Genomic DNA, 17,318 nt, shown 5'->3' with positions numbered 1-17,318 from the left:
GAATATTTGAAGATGAGGAAGTACTTTCCTGTGTCTTTACACTTTAAGGATCAGCTGTCTCTTGTCTGCAGCTTAGTCTGACTGAAATCCCAATCATGTCCCCCAGTCTGTGGCAGTGCCCCGCAGGAAAGTGCTCTGTGTACCCAGGCTTGGAAGTGGAGCTTGACTGCTCCTAGACAGGCTATGTGAACATGCACAGCACACTGCACTGTGGCTTGAGAATCTGATGGTTATTATCTCCCATGAGGAAGAGCAGTATACTGAAGCTGCTGTGGCTTTAAAAAATTTTTTATTTAATTTTTTTGAGATGGGAGTCTGGCTCTGTCACCCACACTGGAGTGCAGTGGCACGACCTAGGCTCACTGCAACCTCCACCTCCTAGGTTCAGGCCATCCTCCTACCTCAGCCTCTCAAGTAGCTGGGACCACAGGGGCACACCACCACACCCAACTGATTTTTGTATTTTTTTTGTAGAGACAGTGTTTCACCATGTGGCCCAGGCTGGTCTTGAACTCCTGAGCTGAAGCAATCTGCCTACCTTGGCCTCCCAAAGTGTTGGGATTACAGGCGCGAGCCACTGCCCCTGGCCTGTTGTGGCTTTTAAACAGTTTCCATTTCAGATCTTTTTATCAGTTTAATTTTTTCTAACTTAGTTTTCCCCTAAAATTTGTCACACCATGGCCCAGTTGCTTCCAACTTTTTTCCTAGCCATCAGACCCATGCAGGCAAGTATGTGCCTTTGAGTGATGTTTCTTTTGTGGACAGTTTAGAACCATAACTCAAACTCACAAATTGACATTTTTAATGAAAATTCTTCAGTTCAACAAAATGAGATTTGGAAGATACTTTTCCCTAGGGATTAAATGACTGCATGTAGGAAGTTCCTTCTATCAATATAGAAGTTTGTCACTGATAAAGTTTCTTCCCCTTCCTACATGAGTACTTTCTGGCATGGTGCAGCTTATAATAAACGGATAAAACACTATGTTTCACTGAAAATATGTTCATTTTAAAGGGATGAGGCTGGGCGCAGAGGCTCATGTCTGTAATCCCAGCACTCTGGGAGACTGAGGCAGGCGGATCACTTGAGGTCAGGAGTTTGAGACCAGCCCAGCCAGCATGGCAAAACTCTGTCTCTACTAAAAATAGCAAAATTCCAGGCATGGTGGCACGCGCCTGTAATCCCAGTTACTTGGGAGGCTGACAATCACGTGAACCTAGGAGGCGGAGGTTGCAGTGAGCCAAGATTGTGCCGCTGCAGTCCAGCCTGGGTGACAGAGCAAGACTTCGTCTCAAAAAAAAAAAAAAAAGGATGAAAAAATACATTTTGCAGAAAGGAATAAATAGTTCAATAGTGGGGTAGAAGCGAAGATAATATCTGTTGGCTCACCATCATTGGATGAGGAATGATACACAAAGCCCTGAAGCCGGTAGCTGAAGTATGATAGGTATTTATAATATGGCATATTATCATTATTATTTAGAGATGGGGTCTTGCTATGTTGCCCAGGCTGCACTTAAACTCCTGGGCTTAAGTGACCCTCCCACCTCAGCCTCCCAAGTACCTGGAATTACAGGTATACAACACCATGCCTGGCTTAATGTGCCATATTATTTGCCTTTGCAGTGGCTCCTAGAATTTGATTATCTTACATGTGGAATTAGGCAGTTATTTGGAGGCAATTTAATATTGTAATGTTTGCATCTTATACAGGAAAAATCAATACTAAAGAAAACTGCTTAGGAGCCTTTCCTAGTCATAGACTGTAAAACTGACTATAAGAATAACTAATTTCTCGTCAAGTAAATTCTTCTAAGCTAAGTAAATGCCTATGAAATAAAATTTTATAACAAAAGGCCTACTGCCAATGTTTGGAGTTTGACTTCATTGATCTGAAGGATGTGGTTTGAAGGCTGTTTCTTTTCCCTCTTAGATAATGAGAAAGTTAGACAGCTGCTTCTGGAGGGTGTGCCTGTGGAATGTACGCATAGCTTTATCTGGAACCAAGATATCTGTAAGAGTGTCACAGAGAATAAAATCTCGGATCAGGTAACTAATAGTGAAAGGATTATTGGTAAAGTCGTGAATGACAGGTTAAATGTATCATTCTAGAGACCATAAGAAGTTATTTCGTACTTCATAAAATCCCATAGACTTTCTGTTGTTTTCAAACAAGTTGTTGATCCCTGACTCATGATATATACTATGGTTTTCTTCTGTTCTTAGGGATAATCTAAGAGTAAGGATAGGAATCTAAGAATAAGATAAGGATCTTATCTATTATCCAAGGATAAGAATCTAAGAATAAAGACACATACTATGACTGTTTTTCTGTTCTTAGAGATAAAGTAAGAAAACCTCTAGAAAATGTTAATACAAAGATTTTTTATTGAAATGATGATCTCATGGTTTAATTATGTTTTTCTTTTATTGTTTTGTTTTCCCTTAAATGTTATCTGTCTTTAATTTTACTATGATTGGGGTCCTTCCAGGGCCAGACATTGTGCGAGATGCTGGGGTAGATGACTAGGATGTGGTCAAAGAAGTACAGGACACTCAGGAAACTTCTAGAAGGGGTACCGAGCTCAGATGAGAAAAATGAGGCCGGCCTCCTGGATGGAAGAGCAGGCATTTGAGCTGACTCTCAGATGGGAGCCAGAAGTAACCAGAGTTCTTGGTGGGTAGGGTCAAGGTTTCAGCGAAGATAAGATTGCAGGAAGTGAGAACAGCATGTATAGGAGCCCAGGAAAAAACCAGGATGGTGCTCCAAGTGGATCAGGACTCTGTAAATGGATCAGGAGCGAGGAATCAGGAATGGCGTGAAAGATGAAGCTGAAGACACAAATGGAGGCTAGAACATGAAAGACCTCGAAGACTTTTCAGGATGTGGCTGGAGATGTGGGGCACCTTTGAAGGTTTTAAGGTTGGCCATGACATGACATTTCATGCTGGCAGTAGTGTGGGGTTGGAGATGGTGGGTGAGGGAGTGGGAGAGAGACTGTGGGTTGGATGGCCTTAAAAATACCCTTGACATAGTCTAGGTATGACATCATGGGGGCCTGAATTGTGGCAGTGTGCCTGTGGTGGAGAGGTTGAGGTTTAGCACATATTCCCAGAAGCTAAATTGACAAGGCTTGCTGGTTGGTTGGAAGATGGGAGGTAAAAAAGGAGGAGGCATGTTGATTAGGTCCTGATGTTCTAGCTTGGATTTAGGATTTCAGCCAAAAGAGAGCCAGAGCCAAGTCTCACTGATGTGTGGCAGGTACATAGAAGTGCTCAGTAAATATATGAATGGGTGAACGAATGGAGTGTGTAAATTGTGGTGTCATTCAGCTAGGTGGGGAATATAGGAAGAGAGCAAATACAGTGGGAAGGGTGATGAGTTCAATCTTGAGTTTGAGGGGCTGTGAGACTTCCCAAGAGCAGAGGTCTAGAAGATAGGTTCCAGTCCCAGGAGGAAAAGTCAGAGCTAAAGAGATACACTTTGGAATGACTAACACATAGATGGTAGCGGAAACTCGAGTGAACGTGAAAAAGAAGAATCAGGATTGGACCTGGCTTGAAGAGCATTCGTGAGGTAGCAGTTAGACTGTGGCCTGGAGGCAGTCTCTTGCATAGTTTTTCTAAACTGAGTGATAGCCCTCGTACCTACCTGTTAGTCTCTTTTTACAGCTCCAAGAAAAGTCTGAAAGGATGTTACCCACCTCCTACGTTTCCCTTAACAATAATTTTAAACGTCATCTATTTAAAATTTTTAAGACCTGGTGAGCAATTTTCTTAAGAGCCAGTGCATTTTTCTAGTTGCCCATCTTTGAGAAGGTGTCACTTACTAGTTTATACCTTGTTTACTTCATGACAGCAAATCTCGATCAAAATCAATGTAAGGACAGAATATCAACATATAAGATGAATCTTGATATAAGAGATCAGCAGAATGAATGCTGATAATGAATGATATAAGATAATTTGGCATTTCTACCAAAGCACTTGTATAGAGGAAAATATCTGTAGGAGGAATACCTTATACTTAAAATGGCTTACATTTATTTGTTGAGAACGTTTTTCTCTTGCTTTTTAAAAAGAGCATTTAACTTTCTAAAGCTGCTTATGGGGAGACCCAGGAGGATCTCCCAGAAGACTAGGGCTGTTTGTCTTGAATTATTTTCTTCCACTTTAGGATTTAAACCGGATGAGGAGTGAATTGCTGGTGCCTGGGTCACAGCTTATTTTAGGTCCCCATGAATCCAAGATACCTATACTTTTGATTCAGCAGCCAGGAAAAGTGACCGGTGAAGACCGACTAGGCTGGGGAAGTGGCTGGGATGTCCTACTTCCAAAGGGCTGGGGCATGGCTTTCTGGATTCCATTTGTAAGTTACTTTTTGATTCTAACAGTTGTAATATTTACAATATATTCCTAATAAATGCTGAGTACTCAAAATGGTCCAGACTTTATGTACAATTCAGGAGGAATTAGTGGTATATTTCTGCCCTTAGAGCTATAGTTCTGGATACAAGATACTTCATACATAGAGTCCCTGGAGCCAAGTTCTCATTATAAGACCCGTACTGACATATTGTCAATTGTTGAGGTTTTTTTTAAAGTGGCCTGATTTTCAAACAGTAGGAACAACAAAAATGTCGAGGTATTTGATTTGAAGAAATTTGCTATAGTTTAGAAGCAAAGGACTTAACTTTTACAGACGGATAGAATAAATTTAAAAAAAAAATGTTAATTATAACCATATACTCCTGTTTATCAACTGTAGCTGAAAATTTTATTAGAATCGAATGTGTCTTTTTTATCCTGTTTATTTTAAATATTACTTTGAGGGTTGGGTGTGGTGGGATTACATGTCGGTAATCCCAGCACTTTGGGAGGCTGAGGTGGTTAGATCACCTGAGGTCAGGAGTTTGAGACCAGCCTGGCCAACATGGTGAAACCCCGCCTCTACTAAAAATACAAAAATTAGCTAGACATGGTGGTGCATGTCTGTAATCCCAGCTTCTTGGGAAGCTGAGGCATAAGAATCCCTTGAACCTGGGACACGGAGTTGCAGTGAGCTGAGATTGCACCACTGTACTCCAGCTTGGGTGACAGAGCGAGACTCTGTCTCAAAAATAAATAAAAATAAATAAATAAACATTACTTTGATGATAGAGAGTGTAAAAGGCATGTGAGACTTTTAGATTCATGCTGGTAATTAATTTTTAGCATGCGTAGTACAAGGGACATTAAGTTAATCGTTCAGGAGTAGGAACACTTAAAAATAATCCTACTTAATTTTTTACTATGAGATGCTTTCAAGCATGCAAAAAAGAATAGATACTGATATAATGTATGCCCGTGTGCCATTTACCTGCCATCCAGCTTAAGAAATAAAACATTACTGGCCGGGCGCGGTGGCTCAAGCCTGTTATCCCAGCACTTTGGGAGGCCGAGGCGGGTGGATCACGAGGTCGAGAGATTGAGACCATCCTGGTCAACATGGTGAAACCCCGTCTCTACTAAAAATACAAAAAACTAGCTGGGCGTGGTGGCGCATGCCTGTAATCCCAGCTACTTAGGAGGCTGAGGCAGGAGAATTGCCTGAGCCCAGGAGGCGGAGGTTGCGGTGAGCCGAGATCGCGCCGTTGCACTCCAGCCTGGGTAACAAGAGCGAAATTCCGTCTCAAAAAAAAAAAAAAAAAAAGAAAACATTACCGATGTATTGGATGCGCCCTGTGTATCTCTCTCCAGTCTCATTTCCCTCCCTCCTTTTAAAACAATCACTCTTCTGATTTTGGTGTTTGCTACTACCATGAATATTTTTATAGCTTTATTAAAGTATGTTTGTATCCTGCAATAAAGTAACTATTTAGACTGAACATGTTTTTAAAGTATATACCTCACAGTAGATATGATTTTGTAACTTGCTATATTCACTTGGCCTTGAGATTTTTTTCCATATTGATTGATGAAGCATGACGAGGGTTGATTCCATCATTTTTACTATTGCATGGTAATCCACTGGGTTTGTTTATATCCATTCTCCTTCTGATGGGCATTTAGGTCGTTTCCCATTTTCCCCACATGAACAGTTAAGCAATCCCATTGGGAGAATGACAGTGTCTTTTTGACATATTGGTAGGTTGACAGTATCTTTTTGACGTTCCTTTAGATCTATCGAGGTGCAAGAGTTGGAGGTTTGAAAGAGTCTGCAGTACATTATCAGTATAAGAGGTCGCCTAGTGTCCCAGGGGATTTTCCAGACTGCCCTGCTGGGATGCTGTTTGCAGAAGAGCAAGCTAACAATCTTCTTGAAAAATATAAAAGGTAAGAAGCTGCGTTATCTAGCTTAATGATGTCTGAAAGAGAAGTGCTTGCTTATATTGGCATCCCAAACATTAGGATTACTTTGGTCATTCTTATTATATATAATGTAGAGTTTTCATAGATTTTTCAGTGAGTTCAGCATTACTGAGAAATAATTCAGAAGACATTAAGTGAGGAGATTGTCTTATATCTATTTGGCTTTTATAGGCCCATTTCAGTTACAAACCGTTCTGTTTGTTATTTGTTTCTATCAATAATGATGTATACCTAAACATGGACATGAGTTTCACACTTGTTAATAGATTTCTACTGCCAACCCCTTTACCCCTCCAAAATGGAAATTATGTTTTTAAAAGTTATTATGGAAGTAATACATAGTTATACAATTTTAATGAAACTATGAAAATACAGAAAAAGATAAATCGGTATAGTCCTGCCATCCAGAGAGAGAAACACTGTTTGTTTTTTGAGATGCTGATCTTGCTCTGTTACCCAGGCTGGAGTTCAGTGGCGTGGTCTTGGCTCACTGCAACCTCTGCCTCCTGGGTTTAAGCGATTCTTTCACCTCACCCGTGTAGCTGAGAGTAAAGGCATGTGCCGCTGTGCCTGGCTAACTTTTGTATTTTCTGTAGTGATGGGGTTTTGCCATGTTGGTCCAGGCTAGTCTTGATACCAATTTTCCATAGATCCACTGGCCTTGGCCTCCCAAAGTGCCAGGATTATAGGTGTGAGTCACTGTGCCAGGCCAAGCACTGTTTTTATACCTTAGTACCTATCCATTTAGACTTTTCTTTCTTCACTGGAAGTGTGGCCAGTGAGGGTCATGATTTCTTTTATATTGCTAAGTATATTCTAACATTGGGAATCTGTTGCCCCCTAAATTGTAGCTCTCAGAAGCATAGAAGCTTTCTCTCTTTATTGTGGCATTTGCAGTGTCTATCCAGTGCCTGGTGCATAGTAGACTTAATAACCTATTTTTTTTTTTTTTTTTTTTTTTTTTTTGAGACGGAGTTTTGCTTTTGTTACCCAGGCTGGAGTGCAATGGCGCGATCTCAGCTCACCGCAACCTCCGCCTCCTGGGTTCAGGCAATTCTCCTGCCTCAGCCTCCCGAGTAGCTGGGATTACAGGCACGCGCCACCATGCCCAGCTAATTTTTTGTATTTTTAGTAGAGACGGGGTTTCACCATGTTGACCAGGATGGTCTCGATCTCTTGACCTTGTGATCCACCTGCCTCGGCCTCCCAAAGTGCTGGGATTACAGGCTTGAGCCACCGTGCCCGGCTTAATAACCTTTATTTGTTGTCTAGTGAATGACTGGTTGAATGTTATAGTTCCTTGATGGTGGGCTTCATAAGGGCAGAATTGTGGATTTTTTTTTGTTGTTCGTTGCTGCAACCATAACTATAGAGACAGCCTGGCTTTTTTTTTTTATTTTTTTGAGACAGGATCTCACTCTGTCACACAGGCTGGAGTACAGTGGCATGATCATGGCTGACCATGGCCTCCACCTCCCAAGCTCAGGCGATCCTCCCACTGCAGCCTCCCAAGTAGCTGGGACTGCAGGTACCTACCACCATGCCTGGCTAATTTTTTTTTTAATTGTTAACAAATATTTCATATTTTCTCAGCCTGGCTAATTTTTATATATATATATTTTTTTGTAGAGATGAGGTTTTGCCATGTTGCCCCAGGGTGGTCTTGAACTCCTGGACCCAAGTGATCCACCTGCTTTGGCCTCCCAAAGTGCTAAGGTTACAGGTGTGAGCCACTCTGCCTGGCCTGTGGTTGGGTTTCAAACTATTTGCTGAGTGGTGGATAGATGAGTGACTAGTGATGTATTCCTGGATTGCTGGCTTACTAGCTCTTTGAGGGCAGCAATCACATTCTGTACATCTTGTGCCTCCCATAACACATAGTTGAGAGGCTTCTATGGGTTTGTTAAATAATAGTTGACAATAACTTATTTCTCACTTTTCAGAGTTTTTTTATGCTTGAAAATTTTCTGTAGATACACATATGTTTTTAAAGAATGGTATTACATATACTATTTTGAAACCTGCCTTTTTCCTTTAACAATATAGTATGTACAGTTTTACCATATCAAAAAATATGACTCTAAACCAAGTGTTGACAAACTTTTTTGGTAGAGGGCCAGAAGATAAATATTTCTGGCTTTGAGGAGTCTTTGGTCTCCATGGTAACTATTGGACTCTGCCACTGTGGCTCCAGAGCAGCTGCAGAAGACATGTAAGGGGACGAGCATGGCTGTGTTCCCATCATGCTTTATTTATGGACACTCAGATTTGAATTTCATGTAATTTTCATGTGTCATGAAATATTCTTTTGCTTTTTCAACCATTTAAAACTGTAGAAATCATTCTTAGCTCATGGGTCGTACAAAAACAGACAGCAGGCCACATTTGGCCTGTGAATCAGCCTGCCAGCTTTGCTCAAAATGTCACTTTGAATAGTCACATGCAATTGCAGCATGGATGTCCTGTAATTTATCAGTGGCTCTTGAGGTTATTTCTGATTTTTTGCTGTGTTTCTGTGAACATCTTCCTGTGTGCATCTTTACATATTTGTCTCATTTGTTCCTTCATTTAACACACATTTCTTTAGAGCCTATGGTATGTCAAACACCATTGTAAGTGCTGGGGCGACAGCAGAGACAAGGCAGACAAGTCTGTTTTTGCCTTCATGGAGCTTACATTCTTTTTTATTTTTTTAGACAGGGTCTCACTCTGTCATGCAGGCTGGAGTGCAGTGTTGTGATCATAGCTCACTGCAGCCTCCAGCTCCTGGGCTCAAGCAAACTTCCCACCTCAGCCTCCTGAGGAACTGGGACTATAGGTGTGCACCACCACTCCTGGTTAATTTTTAAACTTTTTTTTTTTTTGAGTTGGAGTTTTGCTCTTGTTACCCAGGCTGGAGTGCAATGGTGCGATCTCGGCTCACTGCAACCTCCGCCTCCTGGGTTCAAGCAATTCTCTTGCCTCAGCCTCCTGAGTATCTGGGATTACAGGCACATGCCACCATGCCCAGCTAATTTTTTGTATTTTTAGTAGAGACAGGGTTTCACCATTGTTGACCAGGATGGTCTCGATCTCTTGACCTCGTGATCCACCTGCCGCGGCCTCCCAAAGTGCTGGGATTACAGGCTTGAGCCACTGCGCCCGGCCATTTTTAAACTTTTTGTAGAGACAGGGTCTTGCTTTGCTGCCCAGGCTGGTCTTGAATTCCTGGCCTCAAGCAGTCCTCCCACCCCAGCCTCCCAAAGTGCTGGGATTACAGGAATGGGCCACTATACCTGGCCATGTAGCTTGTGTTCTTGATGGAAGCACAAGTTTCTAGGCTGGTTGGGGGTACCCAGGAGAGGGGAGGGAGGCTAAAAGTTCTTGAACAGGAAGAAGTGGTGGGATTCAGGGCACAAGTGGAGAGGATTCAGGGCACAACTCAATCTGTTGGGATTGAGTTCCGTTCTTCTCAATATAAGGCTGTTAGACTGCCACTGATACAGTGTTTTTTGTTTGTTTGTTTTGAGACAGTTTCACTCTCGTTGCCCAGGCCGGAATGCAATGGCATGATCTCTGCTCACTGCAATCTCCGCCTCCTGGGTTCAAGCGATTCTCCTACCTCAGCCTCCCAAGTAGCTGGTATTACAGGCATGCACCACCACACCCAGCTAATTTTGTATTTTTAACAGAGACGGGGTTTCTCCTTGTTGGTCAGGCTGGTCTTGAATTCCTGATCTCAGATGATCTGCTGGCTCAGCCTCTCAAAGTGCTGGGATTACAGGCATGAGCCACTGTGCCTGGCCGCCACTGATACAGTTTAATTTGCTTTTATTTCTTTGGCTATCTTCCAACTAGATTTACTAATAGTTCTGACCCTTAATCCTATTTTTCAGACCACTTTCAGTAATTCTTAAGTTGGCTAGTTCTCCTTCCTCAGAAAAATTAATATGAGGCTGATAGACTTCCACTGAAATCTGGACATGGATTTATTTAGCAAGGTTAGATTCTGCGGTGAGGGGATTCAGTAGCACACTCCTGTCTGTGACTGTCTTCATGAAAAAAGAGGCACAGCTATCAGCCAGCAGTAAGAAGGGGAGAGAAGCTGTTGGAGATTTGAGGAGAGAGGAATTGTAAGCAGTTTCTAGAAGAATGGAAGATAGAATTGAGAGGAGAAACATGGGCTCTGTAAGATGTAGAGGACACCTACTTGAGATTTGTGTTTATAAAGGAAGACGGTTCAGGACCATCGTGAGTTCTTCCTCAGCTGTGTTCTGCAGCTCGTGCTGGCATGGGGTCACTGGAGAGTCAGCTGTACCCAGGTGGCTTTCCAGTGGAGGGAGTCAGGGTGTTTGTAGGGGACGGACAGTGGTGTGAGCCATGGAGTCTAGGCTGATGGAGAGCGAGGCAGCCTCTGGGAGCAGCAGGAGGTGCTAATGTAAATGTATGGTTGGAGCATTGTTGCGGGAGGGTAAGTGAGTGGAAAACAGGAGGCATGGCTCTAGCAGCAGGATACTGACATCAAGGTTTTAAGCTGGAACAGGTGTTGGCAGTGACTACACCTAAGGTATGACCAGGGATTGGGTGCTTGAGGTGGGTGAAGTAAGAGATCTGAAGTGAGGCTGGGAAGGTGACTGGTGGGATATTGGAAGCATGATTTAGGCAGATGCTGAAAGCCACTGGGAGTGACAAGAGTCATGGTGGTACAGAGCAGCATGACCTTCAAGACCATTTATTGCAGCCTGGTTTCTAGGAACAAAAGCTTGAAGACAACCAAAATGTCCTTTAATAGAGGACTGTTTGAATCAATTAGGCGTATTCATACAGTAGAATAAGCTACACTATGCACAGCCTTTAAGGAAGAATGAGGGAGCTTTCGGGACTGGCATAAAGTGATCAAGATATTTTGTTAAATGAAAAAAGTAAAGTTAAGCAAAAACTACTGTACCTAGTATGCTGCTATTTGTGTAAAAATAAGTAAAAAGAAAAATATGTACATGTCTGCTTATATGTATATAAAATGTCTCTGGAAGGTTATATAAGAAACCGATAATGATATTTAGTGTCTGTGGAGGGTAGCTGGGTCACTAGAGGTCAGAATAAGACAGAAACTTCATGTAACTTTGAACTTAGAAACTTGTGAGTATATAGGAAAACCCAGGCACAATTCCAGGGAAACCAGTTGCTTGTAGCTTTCAGGAATGGACCCCCTGGGATAGTTCAGTGGCCACATAGGGCTACATTGTTTATTGAAGACCAAAGAAAATAAAAAAGGTTAGCCAGTAGAGTTGGTTATTATTATTATTATTGTTGAGACAGAGTTTCGCTCTTTTCGCCCAGGCTGGAGTGCAGTGGCATGATCTTGGCTCACTGCAACCTCTGCCTCCTGGGTTCAAGCAATTCACCTGCCTTAGCCACCCTAGTAGCTGGGATTACAGGTACACAGCACCACACCTGGCTAATTTTTTTGTGTTTTCAGTAGAGATGGGGTTTCACTATGTTGGCCAGGCTGGTCTTGAACTCTTGACCTCAGGTGATCCACCCACATCGGCCTCCCAAAGTGCTGGGATTACTGGTGTGAGCCACAGTGCCTGGCCTATTATTACTATTATTTTTTGAGGCGGAGTCTCGCTCTGTTGCCCAGGCTGGAGTGCAGTGGCGCGATCTCAGCTCACTGCAACCTCTGCCTCCGGGATTTAAGCAATTCTCCTGCCTCAGCCTCCTAAGTAGCTGGGATTATAGGCACCCTCCACCACGCCTGGATAATTTTTATGTTTTTAGTAGAAATTTCACCACGTTGGCCAGGCTCATCTTAAACTCCTGACCTCAAGTGATCTGCCCACCTCAGCCTCCCAAAGTACTGGGATTATAGGCATGACCCGTTGAGCTCACCCTATTATTCTTTATCGTATGTTTCTTGGAAAGCTTTTTTTTTTGTGTGTGTGTGTGTTTTTAAAATAGAGATGCATTGACTGGGCACGGTGGCTCACACCTGTAATCTTAGCACTTTGGGAGGCCGAGGCGGGCACATCACAAGGTCAAGAGATTGAGACCATCCTGGCCAACATGGTGAAACCCCATCTCCACTAAAAATACAAAAATTAACTGGGCATGGTGGCGCATGCTTGTAATCGCAGCTACTTGGGAAGCTGAGGCAGGAGAATCGCTTGAACTCAGGAGGCGGAGGTTGCAATGAACTGAGATCTCACAACTGCACTCCAGCCTGGTGACAGAACGAAACTCTGTGTCAAAAAATAAGAGAGAGCTGCATTATAATGGTTATAGTTATTTTAGTTTTCCATTCCTAAATTGGTCAACATTGGTTCTCCTCTTTGTTTTTCTTTAGACGCCCTCCTGCAAAACGGCCCAACTACGTTAAGCTTGGCACTCTGGCACCTTTCTTCTGTCCCTGGGAGCAGTTAACTCAAGACTGGGAGTTAAGAGGCCAGGCCCATGAAGAACCTTCTGTAGCTTCATCTCCAAATGGTAAGGAGAGTGACTTAAGATCTGAGATGCCTTGTGCTCTCATGCCGAAGAAAACTCCTCAGCCATCTGATGAAGTGGGCACATCCATAGATCACCCCAGGAAGGCAGAGGAGGTAATGGACACAGGGTGTCAAGAACCAGTGGGGCCTGAGAGCATCACAGACCAGGAGGCCAGTGAAAACCATGTTGCTGCCACAGGGAGTCAACTCTGCGTTCTCAGGTGAGTGTCGGTGACTTCTGGGTACATTTTGGATTATTTATTTTAATACTGAAGAGGCTACAGGATATAAATGTCATCACTGTTTCTTTATGCAAAACCCAAGTGAATTTATAGACTTTCTCAAAGGAAAAGCCAGTCTTTTATATTTCCTAGAGAGCTCAGGGAAAGAACTTACTAATATTTAATGTCAGGCATGATGCTAATTGCTGAAATGATTTACAATATTGTCATCCATGGATCTAAGCCAAAGCAGTTTCTTCTGACATATTTTATGCAGTTTGAGCAAGGATTCTTTGCTTTAAATCACCAAATTAGATTTATTCTAGTTCCTTTTGAATTATATGGATTTGTGATAGAATAGTAACCCATTAGATGTAATATGGTCCTAACCAGAGAGGCTACAGTATGTTCTCCTCTCAGTATTGCTGTGGTCCAGGTTCTGTGTATCAGTGAACCTGCATTCTGTGCTCTGCTCTGACTTTTTTTTTCTTTGAGATGGAGTCTCTCTCTGTTGCCCAGGCTGGAGTGCAGTGGTGTGATCTTGGCTCACTGCAACCTCTGCTTCCTGGGTTCAAGCGATTTTCCTGCCTCAGCCTCCCAAGTAGTTGGGACTACTGGTGCGTGCTGCAACCCCTGGCTAATTGTCACCATGTTGGCCAGGCTGGTCTTGAACTCCTGACCTCAGGTGAGCCCCCTCCTCGGCCTCCCAAAGTGCTAGAATCATAGGTGTGAGCCACCGCGCGGCCTGTGCTCTGATTTTTAAAAAGTGCTTATCCTCTAGCTTTGTGCTTACTTTTCCATATAGTAGCCTCATAATTTCATATTATTCTTTCTTACTTTACACGTAACTGTCCCTCACAGTTCCTTTACTCATCAGAACCTCAGTGCCTCTTTATTTTCACCCTCACTGTGATTGCAATCCTAGATTCTGTCTCACTATCTTATTTTCCCTGTCTTCAACTTCTTAAACCCGTTAGTTCCTGAGTGTCAGAATGGCAAACACAAGAAGAAAAATGTCAGTACGAAAATGTGCTACAGTGTATTTCTAATTTTTTAAAAATTGTAGTTTTGATGCTTTCTCATATAGTATAAAAGAGTCAGATTAATTCTAGCAGTGTCTAATCTTCTATTGCATATTTTTTTCTGGAACAAAATATCCTCAAACGTATGTCTCCAACTTCATGTAGGAGTAGAAAATTACTGAAGCAACTGTCAGCCTGGTGTGGGCCCAGTTCTGAGGATAGTCGGGCAGCCTGGCGAGCTCCTGGCAGAGCCCAGCAAGGGTTGACCAGAGAGGCCTGCCTGTCCATCTTGGGCCACTTCCCCAGGGCCCTGGTGTGGGTCAGCCTGTCCCTGCTCAGCAAAGGCAGCCCTGAGCCGCACACCATGATCTGCATCCCCGCCAAGGAGGACTTCCTCCAGCTCCGTAAGGACTGGCACTACTGTGGGCCCCAGGAATCCAAACACAGTGACCCATTCAAGAGCAAGATCCTGAAACAGAAAGAGAAGAAGAAAAGGGAGAAGCGGCAGAAGCTGGGACACACCTCTTCTGATGGCCTGGCGGGGGAAGAGCCCATGGCTGGGCAGGAAGCTCTGACTCTTGGGCTGTGGTCAGGCCGTCTGCCGCGTGTGACGCTGCACTGCTCCAGAACTCTGCTAGGCTTTGTGACTCAGGGAGATTTTTCCATGGCTGTTGGCTGTGGAGAAGCCCTGGGCTTTGTTAGCTTGACAGGCTTGCTGGATATGCTGTCCAGCCAGCCGGGGGCCCAGAGGGGTTTAGTGCTACTGAGGCCTCCCGCGTCTCTGCAGTATCGATTTGCGAGGATTGCTATTGAGGTGTGAATGCGCCCTCATATCTCAGCAGGGCGTAGATAAGAAGTCATTATTGTCTGCCAAGTTCCACATGCGGAGAGTCTGCTTCTGCTTCAAAGTATCACGTGAAACTCCTTGGAAACAAGAATAAAAAATAACGTAGTATGCAGATGATGAAATGTGTTTACATCATCCCAGTCATGTCATTTATTTCCGTCTTTTCCCATCCTTGCTGTAATGCTTTTAAATTATTTGGCCAAAAGTTTGTATTATGATCTCTTGGTGTGTGTAGTTGTCGCTGAAAATAATTAGAAGCTCTACGAGTTATCCCCCATTTTTGTTAGGAACAAAGGGCTGTCAGGTCTGTTCGAAAAACCTTGTAGTCATGTGATAAGCAACAATAGATGTTTAGTGATTTCACTGTTATGGCGGAAGACAAGACTAGACACTTGGCCTCTGTACATGAAATATGGGCCCCACATGGGCCACATTCAATTCTATACTGTGATTACCATGCCGAACAACTCAAGCCTTAAAGAAGGAAGTTGTGGACAATTGATTGCTGCCTGTTTTCAGGCAGGCACAGTTTATGGCATCGGTGCTGGGCTAGAATTAGAAAGGGGGTCTATGACGTTGATTTCCTGACTCTTTGATCTCTTTGTTGTTGACCAACACATGATCCTAGGAGTTACTTAGTTGTTTTAAGTAAACCAATTATTATTTTTTTGTTTCTGCAAAGAATTTCTCAAAGCCATAGAGGAGTATTTCTCAGAATGTGTTCTATGAAATGTGCCACCTAAAAAGAGATTCCAAGGTCAACTTGATTTAGGAAACTCTGGATTAAATAAAGTTAAGCGTATCTTTATGAAAGGACTTCCGGAAACTTCCATGTAATAGTGTGCATTGTGGAGCTCCAGGAAGGAAACAATAGTGTATTGTATTTTCTAAATACTTTTGATCCCTCAAGTTATCTTACAAGGAACACTTTGTAGGACCAATTTCTTAGGAGCGCACCTTGGGCAGTGTGGCTGCATAGTGCCTAGCTACCTCTGCAAGGTGATACTAAGCCGGCAAGCTGCCTTTCAACACTCATGCAGCCACATTGTCCACCGGAGAGTCTCAGCAGGGTATAAAAGAAAGGTCTCATCCTGCCCCACAGGAAGAGCTGGTTCAGTGCGGCTTGGTTCCGCCTGTGGAGAAACTCAGCGCTCATCCACTTGTAGTTGCCACATGTCTCACTCATAGTCTTGGTCTTTAACTTTCCTGCCATAAGTTTCTAGAAAAGCTTAAGTGGGATTTTTTTCTAAAAAATGTCAATGTGCAGTTAGGCATTAGTTTATGTAAATGCATTGGTTTTTTGCAGTAGAGTTTGGCAGTAAATAGCTTTGAGGGTGATGAGGTGGGGAAAGATGCGGGAGGTGGTAGAGTGGTCAGAAAGTACCTGCCACCCACGAGAGGTCTGACGCTTTGCCCCTCAACCATGCCTCTCATGTCTTTGGATCCAACCCAGATGAGACGGAAAAAAGACAGTGTAACTAAGCGGCATCTGTAAACAGAATAAATGAAAATGTCACCTGATGTTCAGTTGTGAGTATTTATTGGAGCATTCCTTATTTGTTTTCTGGGCTCTAAGTCACCTCATTTGTGGCTGAGCTCACTTGAAGGCAGAAGTCTGCGTGTGCTGCGTGGTCACCTAACCTCATCCTGTACAACCCTTCCTGGGGCCTGCTGCCCTGCCCTCATTACAGGGGACGTTTGCAGCCACTCTGCTTTGTGGGTGGTAGGTCAAAGAGCTGTGCACCAGAAAGACAGACTAGCAGTTCCCAAAACGGATTTCTGGGAGTACCAGTCCCTGCAGCTGTTCCTGAAGAAAAGTGTTCTATGGCTAAATACATTTGGGAAAAGCTATATACGGTAACCTCCTATTGCGACTCACAATGAATAATTGCACAGTCAAAGCTCTGCAAAGCTCTTTAGGAAAAAAATCTGTCTTTCAGGCTCCCACACACGTACCTTTTTTGGTTTTTGCATACCTATTGTCCAGAGAACACTAGTTTCACAGAAGATGCTTTGAAAAACTAACAGAATTTGCAGAGGCAGTAAAGAATCCATGTTCCTTATGAAAAAGACTGATGGGGAATGGCTTACTTTCTGGCAGTTGAATTGATTAGCATGTTGATCTCGATCCTTCCAAGTGCCTGCCATGCTGTACTAGAGCCGCATAGCTACCAAATAAGAGCATCATGGCCCTGTCCTCTTGCTGAGGGAGCAATGCTTTCAGGGTTCTTGAAGCATCCTAAAAGGCAGAGTTGTGAGCTGAGCACTTACAGACCAGCTACACACTTGAGTTCTGTAAGAAACAATGGATTCTTTTTTGTGTTTATTCTCTAGTAATATTGTTCATATCAGTCTATCAGTCATCCATAGTCATCATAAAACAATTAGAAAATGAAGATAAGCAACGACAAT

The 17,318-nt window shown here is 43.2% G+C and overlaps 1 protein-coding gene across 1 annotated transcript in view; it reads left to right on the top strand.

Moving 5' to 3' along the window:
- Nucleotides 1-16,427, top strand: part of POP1 (POP1 homolog, ribonuclease P/MRP subunit) — a 45,748-nt gene extending 29,321 nt beyond the window's left edge. Inside the window, exons 12-16 of the mRNA XM_003943037.3 lie at nucleotides 1,935-2,050; nucleotides 4,179-4,370; nucleotides 6,162-6,316; nucleotides 12,678-13,037; nucleotides 14,225-16,427. Coding sequence (XP_003943086.3) covers nucleotides 1,935-2,050; nucleotides 4,179-4,370; nucleotides 6,162-6,316; nucleotides 12,678-13,037; nucleotides 14,225-14,879 — 1,478 coding nt within the window. The 3' untranslated portion in view covers nucleotides 14,880-16,427. The remainder of the gene's footprint in view (nucleotides 1-1,934; nucleotides 2,051-4,178; nucleotides 4,371-6,161; nucleotides 6,317-12,677; nucleotides 13,038-14,224) is intronic.
- The last annotated feature ends 891 nt before the right edge of the window (nucleotides 16,428-17,318 follow it).

This window comes from Saimiri boliviensis, chromosome 15, assembly GCF_048565385.1.
Source record: "Saimiri boliviensis isolate mSaiBol1 chromosome 15, mSaiBol1.pri, whole genome shotgun sequence".
In the NCBI taxonomy this organism is placed as follows: Eukaryota; Metazoa; Chordata; class Mammalia; order Primates; family Cebidae; genus Saimiri; species Saimiri boliviensis.
Note: the sequence above shows the minus strand (reverse complement) of the source record. Positions and strands in the feature narration are given on the sequence as shown.